This window comes from Pseudonaja textilis, chromosome 6 (assembly GCF_049901715.1).
Source record: "Pseudonaja textilis isolate UNSWEBS1 chromosome 6, rPseTex1.2, whole genome shotgun sequence".
NCBI classification, from domain to species: domain Eukaryota; kingdom Metazoa; phylum Chordata; class Lepidosauria; order Squamata; family Elapidae; genus Pseudonaja; species Pseudonaja textilis.
In genome coordinates, this window is record NC_141995.1 from 55,705,656 (window position 1) to 55,719,673 (window position 14,018).

At 43.9% G+C, this 14,018-nt stretch overlaps 1 protein-coding gene across 1 annotated transcript in view; it reads left to right on the top strand.

The window, feature by feature from the left end:
• The first annotated feature begins 872 nt into the window (after window positions 1-872).
• Window positions 873-14,018, top strand: part of USP46 (ubiquitin specific peptidase 46) — a 41,672-nt gene continuing 28,526 nt past the window's right edge. Inside the window, exon 1 of the mRNA XM_026699896.2 lies at window positions 873-1,470. Coding sequence (XP_026555681.1) covers window positions 1,435-1,470 — 36 coding nt within the window. The 5' untranslated portion in view covers window positions 873-1,434. The remainder of the gene's footprint in view (window positions 1,471-14,018) is intronic.

Sequence of the window (14,018 nt, forward strand, 5' to 3'; positions counted from 1 at the left end):
ATCAATCATTCTTTATTTGGAATTGTTCTGGGGGGGTGAGGGGGGGGGAACTTTTGGCTTCATCCAAGGAAAGCAGCAGAAGCTGCAGAAATCTTTCTTTCTCTCCCCCAAACTCCGCCAGAAATGACTCTTTGTGAGACTTGTCACACTCACACAGCCTCTTGGAGCAGGAGGCCTTGCAAGGTCCCAAAGACTCATTTCTGGCAGAGTTTGGGGGAGAGAAAAAAAGACTTTTGCTGCTTTCCTTGCATGCAGCCAAATGCAGTAGAAGAAAAAAGAAGCAGAAAGAAGCAGCCCCGTGGCCAGGTCAGGTGTGTGGGGCGAGTGAGGCAAGTTCCCACCCTCCGCCCTTTCCCCCCCCCCCTCCCCTCACTACCTCATGTTGTTTGTAATGCAAGCGACGCAAGCCTTGTGTTCCTGCGGGCCATGTAGGCTGCACAGCCTTGGGTTCCCATGCAGTTAGAAGGCACCCTGGAGGTCTTCTAGTCTAACCCTCCTGCTCAGGCAGGAAGCCCTGTACCATTCCTCTCCCCCCAGCATCGCTTGACTCAGCCTTCTGAGGGGAGTAAAACGAGGACCTCAGATTGTTGGGAGCAAGAGGCTGACTCTGTAAACCCGCATGGAGAGAGAGCTGTTTAAAAAAAGCACTGCAAAGCGGCATATAAGTCTAAGCGCTATTGCTATGGCATCTCTAGGCTGGCCTGGTGGGCGGGCCTTGCCTTTGGCCTTGCCCCCCCCTCCACTTCTCCCCTCCCGCCCGCCCGCATTGGCGTTCGGCGCCGCCATTCCCGAGAAGCGTCGCGGCGATTGGTCGGCGTCCACGTCACCCACGGCGATTGACCGCCCGTTTCTCTCTTTCCCCCCCCCTCCACCTGCAAAAAAAAAAAAAAAAACCCGCCGCGGCCGCCGCTGTCAAAGTGGATCCCGGGCGCTGCGCTGCCATGGAGGGACGGGAAGCGGAGTGGCCGCCGCGAGGGAAGGAGGAGGAGGAGGAGGAAGCGGCGGCGGCGGCGGCGGGGAAGGAGGAGGAGGAGGAGGAGGAGCGGGAAGAAGGGGAAGAACGGAGGAAAGCGGCCGAGTGAGAAGCGGGGCAGGGCAAGGCAAGGCACCCGAAGCGCCTCCGCAGCGGAGCCCGCGTTGTGCGCGCCTCCTGCCGCCTCCGCCAGCTATGCTGTGCCCGGCGCGGGGCAGCTGATCCTCGCCCGGCCAGGCCGATGCCCTTCGGGCGCCTGCCGCCCTCGGCCTCCTCTTCGTTGCTGCTGCTGCTGCTGCTGCAGCCGTCGTCCGCCTGCGGGGCTGCTCCTTCTCCCCCGCGCCGGCTCCTCTCCCGCCTGCGCTTCTCCTCCTCCTCCTCCTCCTCCGGCCGCGGCCATGCCGGCTTTGCCCTTCTAAAGATGGCGGTGGGCGATCGCTGCTGCTGCAACCTTTAGACTCATGACTGTCAGAAACATCGCCTCCATTTGTAATATGGTGAGTGTGGCGGTGGCCCCGGGAGGAGGACGGAGGAGGACGGAGGACGAGGGGCGCTGCTGCGGGCCCGGGAGGACGGAGCCCGGGGCTGGGGGGGGGCTGGGCGTAAGACGGCTGTTTATAGAATAGAGAACCCCGGGGTGGGAAGGGACCTCGGAGGTCTTCTAGTCCAGCCCCCCCCTGCTCAAGCAGGGGAGCCGGACCCCCCACCCCCACCCCAGGAAAGTACCGACTGCCCTCCTGGTCGTCCTCGACTTACAGCCACGGAAGTGCGGCCGTGAAGCGGTTAAAGCGATCCCGGGTCCTCCCCCGTTGACGGTCATTATGCAGAACCTCAGGGGTGGGGGGAGCCCCTGAATCGTTGAAAGAAAGGTCGTAAGAGGAGGATTATCTGTATGTCCTCAATCCACAGGGAATCCTTGATTTATGACCACAGTTGAGCCCAGAATTACCATCGTGAGGTTGTTTCTGTCGTTAAAGTGATCCCAGCTCTCTCCATTATGGTCATTATGCAGAACAAGGTGCCTCGAGGGGGGAGGAGGCCCTGGGTTGCTGCTAGAAGGGTCGTAAATGGAGGATTACCTGTACATTCTCAATCCACAGGGAATCCTTGATTTATGACCACAGTTGAGAGGAGAATTACGGTCATGAGGTTGTTTCTGTCGTTGAAGCGATCCCAGCTCTCCCCATTACAGTCATTATGTGGAACGGGGTGCCTCAGAGGTGGGGGGGGAGGCCCGGTTTGCTACAAGAATGGTCATAAGTTGAGGACCTGCTTGTACAGATGTTGTGCATCCCCAGGGAGTCCTTCACTTATGACCCAAATTGATATTGCTGGTTCATTTGTTAAAGTGAGTTTTGTCCCATTTTCTTGCGTTGGTTGTTAAGTGAACCCCTGTGGTTAAGTTAGGAACACAGTTGTTAAATGAATCTGGCTGCCCCATTGACTTTGATTGCCAGAAGGTTGCAAAAGAGGATCACGTGACCCCCAACACCCGGGACGCTGTACCTGTCATAAATGTGAGTCAGTTGTGCCAAACATTTTTAATTTTGATCCCATGACTGTGGGAATGCCGCAACGGTCATAAGTGTGAAAAAATGGTTAAAAGTCACTTTTTTCAGAGCTGTTGTAACTTCAGTCACTAAACAAACTGTTGCTGGTCGAGAACTAATCCTCTGAGTCATTTAGGGACCGTTCAGAGTTACAACATCACTGAAAAAAGGGACTTACGACTATTTTTCATAGTTACAATCTTTGCAACATCCCCATGATCACATGATTAAAATTCAGGTGCTTGACAGCTGCTTCATATTTAGTGACCGTCGCATTGCGACCTTCTGACAAGCAAAGTCAATGGGGAAGCCAGATTTCACAACCATGCTGCTAGTTTAACAACTGCAACTGATAGAATAGAAATAGAAATAGAATTCTTTATTGGTCAGGTGTGACTGGACACAAAAGGAATTTGTCTTGGTGTAAATACTCTCAGTGTATATAAAAAGAAAAGATACATTTGTCAAGAGTCAAGAATCATAAGCTCCAACAATGATAGTCATAGGGTACAATAAGCGATCAAATCATACTAGGAAACAGTCAATTGTAAATTGTAAGGATACAAGCAACAAAGTTATAGTCATACAGTCACAAGTGGGAGGGGATGGGTGATAAGAAGTAATGAGAAGATTAATAGTAATAGTAGTGCAGACTTTGTAAATAGTTGGACGGTGTTGAGGATATTTGTTTAGCAGAGTGATAGCATTTGGGAGAAAACTGTCCTTGTGTCTAGTTGTTCTGGCATGCAGTGCTCTATAGCGTCGTTTTGAGGGAAGGAGTTGAAACAGTTTATGTCCGGGATGTGAGGGGTCTGTAAATATTTTCACAGTCCTCTTTTTGACTCGTGCAGTTTACAGGTCATTGATGGATGGAAGGCAGGTTGGTAGTAATTGTTTTTTCTGCAGTCCTAATTACTCTCTGAAGTCTGTGTCTGTCCTGTTGGGTTGCAGAACCAAACCAGACAATGATAGAGATGCAGATGACAGACTCACTTAACAACTGTGATTTCCCTTCACAACTGTGGCAAGGCAGGGTCGTAAAATGGGGCGACACTCACTTAACAAACGTCTCATCGAACAGCAGAAATGTGGGGCTCAATTGTGGCTGTAAGTTGAGGACTTACCTGGACTGGGCGCTGGGGGTATGGAGCTGCAGTCAAGGAGCTGGGATGCAAAAGACAGCAATTTCCCCATCGGTCGAATGCAAAGGTTTCCAAGATAAAAATAAATAAGTAAATGAATCATGAACTCAAATTGGACGGTGCGCTTTGACCTCTGCCTCTGCTGCAGAAGGAGCTGACCCCAGACTAGCAACTGGGGTGAGGCAGGAAGGTGGCTTTAACCCCTCTTCGTTTTATGAAATGGCTCCAGGCAGGGCTGAGCCATTTTTTGTTTATTTATTTTAAAAATGACACCTCTCTATTTGCATTGTTAACAGTATTGTGTCATCAATAATACATATATTTACATTTATTCCTATATATTAATCGTTATTCCCAAATTCCGCCCACTTATACCATCTATCCCAAGGGTCGCCAACCTTTTGGACCTCAGGGACCACCAAACTCATAATTTTAAATCCCGGGGACCGCTAACCGGTTTTGTGGACGTGGCCTAATTTGTGGGTGCGGTTTGATGTTCATGTGACTGGCTGGTTTGGTGTTCATGGCTTGTATGTAAATATTATAAATATTTATATAAATATTGAATTTTTTTTATAAAAAAAGAGCAACTTTTACCTAAAATCAGGCTAAGCAGGCAGGCAGATTAAGTTGCTCACAGAATCACAGATTCACTTAGAGATCTGGGTTTCTGCCATCAGCTAGCTCAGTCTGCACTGCTTCAGTCCTACAGAAGGTCTGGCTCATCTAAAGATTAGCTAGAAAGCAAGAAATCCAACAATTTCCTGCTTTCTTGCTAATCTAAATCTCCCGGCACAGCAGAACAGCTGATGGTCGGAAAAAGGAAAAATAGCAATTTAGCAGGCAAGTTTGCCGGGTAAGGAGTGAGTGGACGGGGAGGGTTCCCACAAGCCATGTGCCCACATGGGCACAGCCTTGATTAATTACTTTGGGGGGTGCTCTTGGGGTGGCATTTCTCTGCAGACCACCAAAATTTTCTCACGGCCCACCAGTGGTCCCCGGCCCACCAGTTGGTGACCACTGATCTATCCCAAACCATGTAGTATTCTAATTCCTCCTTGCCTTTCAGTTCTGTTGTAAGTTTGTCCATCTCAGCACAATCTAATATTTTTTGTATCGACATCTCTTCGGATGGTATATTTTCTGATTTCCAACCCTCTGCAGAAACTGTCCTCACCGCTGTTATCATATGCAGTATGATGTATTGGATTTGTTTGCTAAATTTCCCTTTTTCACATGTGGTGGCAATGCCCAAAAGCTAGAAAATATTTGGATGAAGATACAAAGATGGTTACAGGAGATAACAGAACACCAAATAGAATTTAAACCTGAAATATTCTTATTGGGAATAATTAAAGGGAAACTTAGCTTTTTTTTTTTTATTGCCCCTGGCTCAGACTTCACGTTTTGAATATCTGCTCCCCATCATCAAGATGCTCTCCTCTCTTTTTTCGTCCCTTTTCAAATTAGAAACTCCTGAATTTTGCAGCAGGAAACGTCCAAAAGCTTTGCTTTCGAATGGATGAATGGAATAATGAGTCAAAGAGGGCAAGACGCGTCCTGAGAAAATTAGTCACTCTTTAATGACGTCCGGAGTTTTGAACGGAGAGTTTTGAGTGGCATTAGAGTAAAGCGTTAAGCAGAATGTTGAGAGGTTGTGTTGTGATTTTGGAAACTTACTGCCGCATTAAAGAACTTGGATATGTAATGCTGTGGCCTTTCTTTTATTTGGGAGCAATTTGACTGACTTCCAGATGGGTGAACTTTGGATTCCAAAAATTCCCCAGCCAGCAATTCAGTTCAATTTTTAATTTTTATAAATATCTCAAGGCAGTGAACATATCCTGCCTGCCTTTTTCCTCCTATTTTCTACACAACAACCATTGTGTGAAGTGAGTTGGGCTGAGAAAGAGTGAGTGGGCCAAGCCTTCAGGGCTAAGGCAGGACTAGAACTCACAATCTCCTGCTTTCTAACCATTCAAACCAGCATACAGCCACGTAGGGAAATCTTAGTCCTTAACCTTGATTAGCATCATCTTGTTTTATTGATGTCCAATAACAATCGGAGAAGCCCATGTGAATCTTTAGCAATGATATCTGGCTGTGATAAGACTTCTAATCTGAGGCAGTATCAAGTCCAGAGGTTATTGCTAGGAAATGAACACAAGACTGGCGTCCTCAATCTTACAGATATGCAAACATTGGAGAAAATGGAAAAATACTCTCCGGCTATCTGTGATGCAGTTGAAAAATGGATGGTGGAATATATAATTAAAAGGGACTAGTGGAATAAACAGGGGTGGGATTCTACCAGTTCGCACCTATTTGCTAGAACTGGTTGTTAACATTCTAAGCAGTTTGGAGAAGTGGTTGTTAGAAGAAATTACTGGCCTAATCCTGCAAGGAAGGCAGGAAGGAAACATTCTGGTGTTGCTTACAGAAACTGCCTCTCCATTAACCCTTATTACATTCTTGGCAAAACTAGACTTCCTGTCTCTGGAACTTTTCTGGAGGTTTTTTTCCCCTCCTTTGCTGGTACTTTGCTTGTGTGGAGTGACTATTTAAAGTTACAAAGGCACTGAAAAAAGTGACATGACCATTTTTCACACTTACGACTCTTGCAGCATCCCCACAGTCATGAGAGGCCAGACAAGGAAATGCGTGCCTCGATGTGAGTGATATTGAGTTGGCCATGCCCAGCTAATAACATGACCACCAAGCCATATCCACCCACTCACATGACCACCAAGCCACGCCCACCAACTTAGCCACACCCACAGAACCAGTTGTTTAAAAATTTCAATCCCATCCCTGGGCATAAATGTGATTGTACATCGGGATTAGCCTCAGAACTGTTTATAAACAGGGAGTGTAAAACTGCATTCTCTTCATTTTGATTCACTATTGAGCCATTTGTGAAATGGAATTGTAATAGTGTCTGTAGTTGTGGATATGTTCACAATCACAAGCAGGCTTGTTTCAAAAACAGGTTTTACGGTGAGTTACCTAAACATAGCGTTTGAAATCACAATCTTAATTTTATATCTAGAATTATCCTATTTTAGGGTTATGTTCCTTTCATCCAAAAAGTATGTTGATGCTTCTACTAGGAAATTAATAAAAATATAAGGCCAGCTTTGGCCCTCAGTCTGAATTCTCAGACTCCCACAGTTGTATCTAGAACCAATTCATTGATAACTTTTTCCTGTTTTTGGAATTGTTGTGAATCACAGCACATCTGACTATAATGAAAAATATACTTCGGGAAGCCAAACCTTAAAAGTATTTACATAATATTTTTCCTGTAGCCTGAAACCTCTTCTCTCACAGTAATCTTATGACCACTTTAAACAATGGTGGGTTAATGGCTTGCCAGCGCAAATATTTTGCTTTTTCCTTAAATCAGCATCTGTTAACTATAATACAACAGAAGCTTTCATAGACTAAAATCCATTTCATCATGTGTATGGTTCTGCTCTTTACACCTCTTGCTCATGTCTTTCACATACACATGCGTGCAAGTACACAAGGGTATACAAGCACAAACACATAAACAAGCCATAGGAGAGGGAAAAAACCAGTCAAATGGGAGAATTATCTGTCAGATTGAGTTTAAAGGCGGAGATACGCAAAATAACCATGACTAAAAGGAGTAAGATAGTGCCTGCAGGTAATCCTAATATTTCTGGTAGAACAAGCATGCAGATTTTTGTTTGAACATAAATGGGTGGAACCTAATGTGACGTGAAGTACAACAATAAGTGAAAGTCCCTGCTCACGAATGCTATAATTATAATTTGGCTTCCATTTTGCTGCTGTGCTCATACTATACTTATGTCTCTGGGAATTATCCCAGTCTTACAGTTGGGGAGGGGATTAGGTGTTTAATGTAATATAATTGATCATATAACGTATAATATATATCAACTGAAGTACAGTAGACTCTGTAGTCTAGGCCACACAGGTTTAGGATATAATATATTTGTTGATTTTTAAGGGGTTGTCACATTACTCAAAGCCATTCAGAAATATCACGAGAGGTTTAAATAGAATATATTCCACTCTATTAACTCAGCAGAGAGAAATCTGTTATCACGATCGGCTTTATCTTTGGCTTTCCCGATTTCATGGACTTTTTTTGTCCAAGATTCATGTTTTGTATTTCTGGCTAGATAATTCTAGGAGTTGAATGCACCTATCTTAAATTCGCCATGGTTATGAAACACCTTCTTAGGATGCTGACCTTGATCAGAGGTCTCCAAACTTGGTAACTTTAAGAAGTGTGGATTTAAACTCTCAAAATTCTCCAGCCAGAAGAGCTGGAGAATTCTGAGAGTTGAAGTCCACAAGCCTTACAGTTGCCAAGTTTGGAGACCCTTGACCTTGATCATAAACATCCTTCTCTACAGGTGTCATGCCCCTGTCAGAGTCTGAATCCGAGGAGGAAGCCAGAGAGCTAACAAGGAATGGGAGTGGGGCTCCGTTGACTGTGAAGGAGGCTGGAGAAGGGTAAAGTAGGGCTGGGCAGAGCAGGGAACAGGTAGAACAAGGGAGAGGGAGTTCAGAGGACAAACCAGACCCATCCCCTCTTCATCCTAGGGCACACAGGGAGGAACGGAGAAGAGAGCAACGTGAGTTGCATGGCTTATGGGGAAGGAAAGGGCCCTGATTCCCTTCGTTAGCCATAGCTGGGAAGACAGAAAGGCAGGCTGCATGCGAAAAGCTGCTGGGAGCAAATGTGACTTTATCCTGTGTTGTCGTGGCTTATCTATATTCCTGGCGTCTTCCCAACTGTGTGAGTTTTGCCGTGCTTTCAAGTCTGAAATTCTTGCTCCTGCCCTGCTAAACTTCAGTTTGGCTTGTTTGGACTTTAAGTTACAGTTTGTGTTTACCCTGTTTTGGACTTAATTTTCTGCAGTCAAAGGCTGTTCCTGGGAGAGTTTTTCTCCAGCCAGAAGGTAATCATGGACATAGGGGGCAAAGTCAGAGATAATAAAAGGACTCTTATTGCTTATCTGACTGTGTTGCCTTCGTGCCACACCCCGGGTCATCACAACAGGGTTCCTTGTTCTTGTCTGTATATCATCAGTTGCAAACTGTATAATCCTGGTGCTTTAGTGCTTTAGTGCTTCAGTCTTTGGTGTGCCTGGCAGTTTTACCACAGTAAAACAGTCAACTTTCTTCTTTTGAAGCAGAAGAACGAAATCTTTGAAGTGGTAGAAGGACCAAAGCAGACTTCAAGGCCTTCCAGAAGGCCAATAGGATACATGTGCTATAATCACACACATCTCATGTGTATAAGGTTGCATGTAGATTTGAGTGGAGATACTGAATGTTCAGAGCAAGACCCAAGTTTGATGTAAACTCTAAGACTAGTTCGTACCTTCTTCTCCTCTAGCGTAGAAGACTTTCAGATGTGTAGAGCTAAGCTTCCATATCTCCTCAGCCAGTTTGCTGGAATTCTGGGAATTGAATTCCACACATCTTAAAAGAGAAACATTGGTGTAATAGTGGATTAAAATTAAGACATTGTGGGACAGAAATGCCTTTGGGTAATTGGATTTTTTTTTGGCTGATTCTGAACGAGCTGTTATTTCTCAATGTTTCATCCCTTTTTGCTTCTATGAGGTGGCACTGGTTGTTGTTGTTGTTTTTTAATCTGCCCTAAAGGGTTGTACTAAAGCAGCTTTTCCCCAGCCTGGTACCATCCAGGTGTATTGAATCTATAACTCCCAGAATTAATAAGCCAGTATTAATGAGATCATAGATCATTCTAAGGAAAGGGCTATCGAAACTTAACTGGACATTATTAGGCCATGACTAAGTTATTCTGTTGTGTTTAGGGGAGCGTATGCATTGTCTTTTAATTTGCCCAGTGTGTATTAAATTGGTGCAAGAAGAGAAAGACAATGTAATTATGAAGTGTTATAATTGTGCAGTCAACACAGAGCTGTTGAATTCCTTTCTTTAGAAATTTTACTGCACTTGAAGCAGCCTCCAGAAAAACGTTTACTGTCTAGACATTCTTCAGGAAGGTGAGAAAATCACTGTTGTCATCATTGTTATGGTTATAAAATTTAGCTGGCAGAGGGATAAGAGACGGATGCTGAAGCAGGGCAAATACTAAAAGTGTTTAAGCACCCAATCAAGTATTTCTGGCTTGAGGATCTGGTTGGTAGAGTATTTTAGCAACTGAAAGATGACCAACCACCTGGAAGTACTCCACAAAAACTGGATGTTCTCTTCCCTAGAAATCATGAAGCAGTGAAGGGACAGTAATAGTAACAGAGTTGGAAGAGATCTTGGAGGTCATCTAGTTCAACCCCTGGCTCATGCAGGAGACCTGTACCACTTCTGACAAATGGCTGTCCAGTCTCTTCTTAAAAGCCTCCAAGGATTGGGGCACCCAAATCTTTTGTTTGTTCCACTGGTTGATTTGTCCTCACTGTTAGGAATTTTCTTCTTTCGTTCTAGGTTGCTTCTCTCCTTGATTAGCTTTCATCCATTGTTCATTGTCTTTATTCGATTTGTTACAGCCATGACAGACTCTGAGCAGAGTTCAAAAACCATGAGAACATAAAACCACACAGGCCAGATTAAAATTATCTTCCCCTGGCAAAATAATAAAGTTTAACAGAGAGAGCCTGGATCTCTTGGGGGGAAAAGTATATTTTATGAACATCCGATATTTTTTTGTACTGGACTAATTTTAAAATTTATTTTTTGCAAAAAAAAAAAATCTAGGAGGAAATCAACTAGAATAATGAAGTAGTGTGATGTTATCAGTGGTTTCTATAAAACTGAATTCAAATTCAGAGATTTCCATATTATACTTAGTGGTTTTCCAATAAGACTGTTCGGCCCTTGTAGGAAGAGGATTGGAGAGATTGTATCAGTGGTGGGATTCAAAAAATTTTACTACTGGTTCTGTGGGCATGGCTTGGTGGGTGTGGCGTATGGATACTGCAAAATCTCCATTCCCTCCCCATCCCACTAACCTGCTTTCCAGCTCCGTTCTTCTGTGCAGGGCAACAAAAGACCCAGCCAATCAGGTGGGACTCAGGAGGCGGAGAATAGATGGGGGCGGGACCAGTCAGAGGTGGTATTTTCTGGTTCTCCGAACTACTCAAAATTTCCGCTACTGGTTCTCCAAAACTGGTCAGAACCTGCTGAATACCACCTCTGGATTGTATGTGTCACAGTGTTCCATTGTTCCTTGATTATCATCTCTTGCAATGTGTGTGTCTTTCCATCACACATAAGCTTCCAGTTTGTTACCGTGTTATGTGATTGCTGAAGATCAGGAAAATTATATTTCACTGTTACCAGCAATCTCCTCTTGAAGAAATCTGCATGCCTTCCCCATTACCCTCTTCCCTTTGGAATCGGAACTATACCTAAACGTCATTTATTGGAATTCAGTGTAAAAATGTCAGCATACTACCATTAGTTTCAAATGGCATCTCATGTGTTAAAGCTATATGGGGGCTGAGATGAACCATTTGTCCAGCTTCCCACCAGGCACAGCTGTAAATCTCATGACATCTCCAAACATATAATCCCTCATTCAAGATTTGCTCTACTCGACAAAAAGCTCAAACAGAATACTAGTCGGCAAAAATTAGTCTCTTTACTGCAAACAAGAATAGAGCTGAATAAGCACTGAAGATACTGCAGTACACAGAAGTCAAGGCCTATAATAGGACTGGACTCTAGGATGTAAAATTTAGACTTTTTCCTTCCACTTTTCCAGGAGAATAGATACTTGGCTGTTCTCTCGATGGCTTTAGAAAGCATCTCATCTATGTTTTTGTTTTTATTTTATTTTACCCTGGGAAGCACTGATTCCTGCCTCAACAGCCTTGTTCCTACAGTAATGTTTGCCATTTCTCTTGCCCGTGATAGCAATATAAATAAATCCCATAATGTTTTGTATAAGAGACCTAAGGATGGAGTTTGGGGCCTTTGAGATAGACCAGACCAGACAAGCCAAAATTATGAATGCTAATGCTACTTTTATTATAAGGTTATTGTAATAGAATTTTGCAAATCTGAATGCATGTCCCAACCCCTCTCTGTTCTGACCAAGGCTTCCTGAGACCATAATTAAGCACACGCTTAGTCCAAACAACTCTTGTTTTATTTCAACGCTGGGAATTATGTTCATTCCCAGCCCATAATGAGTCCCAAACAGTCTCTCGAGATAAGCACCCACCTTTCTCTCCTTTGAATTGCTGCCAACAACCAACGTGCCAAATTAACTGTAAAAAAACAACCAAAGTACAAAGTCGACACAGAGCTTCAAGGTTTAATCCGAACAGAGTGAATGACTTTGCTTCCTGCAAAGGTTTCTCTACCTTTGCACTTCCTTTATACCTTAGGGGAGGGGCAATCACCTCCAAGCCTTACTCCTGAGTTGCCCCTTTTGTCTTAATTGTTCTTGCCTTCTAGAAGCTCTACGCACACCACACTGGGAACAGGCTCCCCTGGTTCCTCTGCCTCGCTGCTGCCAGAGTCAGCACCCCACTCCCAGATGGTCCTGGCCCCACCTCTGCATCGGATGCAGGACCCTCATCCGAGTCCTCCCCAAACTCCCGGACTGGTCCCCATTCTTCCCCACTTTCCGATTCCGCTGCTATCTGCACAGGATACCGGTGAACCACATCACTCTCCCTTTATGTTTGTGAGAACTAGAGAGGGTCAGGGCTGAGGCACTATCTCAAATTATATTTCTGCCTTGGATTTAAATTGATATTATCCGATTGCTGCCTTATTTGCGACTCTTCCTCCTGTTAAGGTTATATGGAGCCTCTGAATTTTCCTCTCTCTTCCTTGTAAGAATTCTTCCAGCTCAGAAACATCCTTCATGTGCTGCATGTCTAGAACTTAGCAAACCATATTTTTAATAATAATAATAAAACCTGAGGACCGTGAAAGCCATTCTAAAGAGATCTGTTTTTCTTTAAGGACTTGATGGTTGTTTTAGAGCTATGTTTTGGGTTGTTCTTTTGTTGAATACTCTCTTAAACTTCTGTTCATCACTCAGGGAATTCATTCATGCATACAGTTTTGCCATGCAATTCTGCTTCTGCACTAACCGCAGAAGTGGAATGAATTAAGCCTGCCTGGTTCTTCTACCAGCCAATTCATTCACCTGAATCCAATTCTGGATTCTTTGTTTCTTCCAAGCTAGTAGGTAAAAATAAAGCTCACTGTGATTCTTTTGCATGAATGGGAAAGATAGAAAGAAACGGTATTCCTAACTGCATCCCTTCCTCCTTAAAAACCAATCTCTTTCTTGAAACTTTTTTTCTCTTGAATTATAGTGCCCCAAAAGTGAAAAACGTGTTTTCGAGATTAGCAGTCAAGTCTCCAGATGTAGATATTTGTGTGTTGTGTGTTGTTGTGTAATATAGCCATTCAAAAGAAGAGAGAGGGGCACCCAGAAAGGGAACTACTTAAAAAGAACAATGCTGCAAGTGACGAAAAGGAATGAAATAATAAGCTAAAATAGCTGCAGTGCCAGAAAAGCTACAATAATAAGAAAAGGAACAAATGAAGATAGATTGACTTCGATTTTGGTATAGTTTAAGTTAGCTAATGATATAAATGGGACAGAAATGGAAGAAAAGGATGCTAATTTGCAATCCTGATCTTAGGATAGATAAAAATTTCCCCCAGAGGAGTTGTCATAAAACTTATTTTTTTTTGGACGGTATAATTGGATCCATTAAATATTATCCACAGTTGATGATTATATTTCCTCCAGGTCAAAATCACCACAAAGCAATGACAGCAATTATGCCATAGAAATGAACTGTGGTTCTTTTGAAGGTGGATCATTGTAATAAATGCAGCAGAAATGTCTAACAATGGCAGTTAGCCTGACTGCATTAGCTGCTGTTTTTAAATTATTATTGTTATTTATTAGGATGATTATGATGGTTATTATTATAAACTTTTATTCATTAAACATGAAACTCAGTCAACTGAACATTTAAAAATGTATCACAAATATCATTGACCGTGGCTCTGATGGTTGATACTGGTTGCTGCCAGCATCCTAGGTACCAACCATGTCTCTTCTTAAAATGTGTGTTGTTCCGAGTAGTGGAGTCCAATGGTAGGATTGAAATAACAACCGGTTCTCTGGCTGGGTAGGTATGGACGGTTGGTCATGTGACTGGGTGGGTGATATCACTCATCGCACCTAACCCTGCCTCTTGACCACTCACCTCAAAGGCAGAGGTACGATTCAGCCGGTTGGGGCTAATCCCACCTGGCTGGCCCCACCCCTGTCCGTTTTGGGGGACGTTTTCAGGGCGTTTTTCGGGGCATTTTATGTCAGGTGTG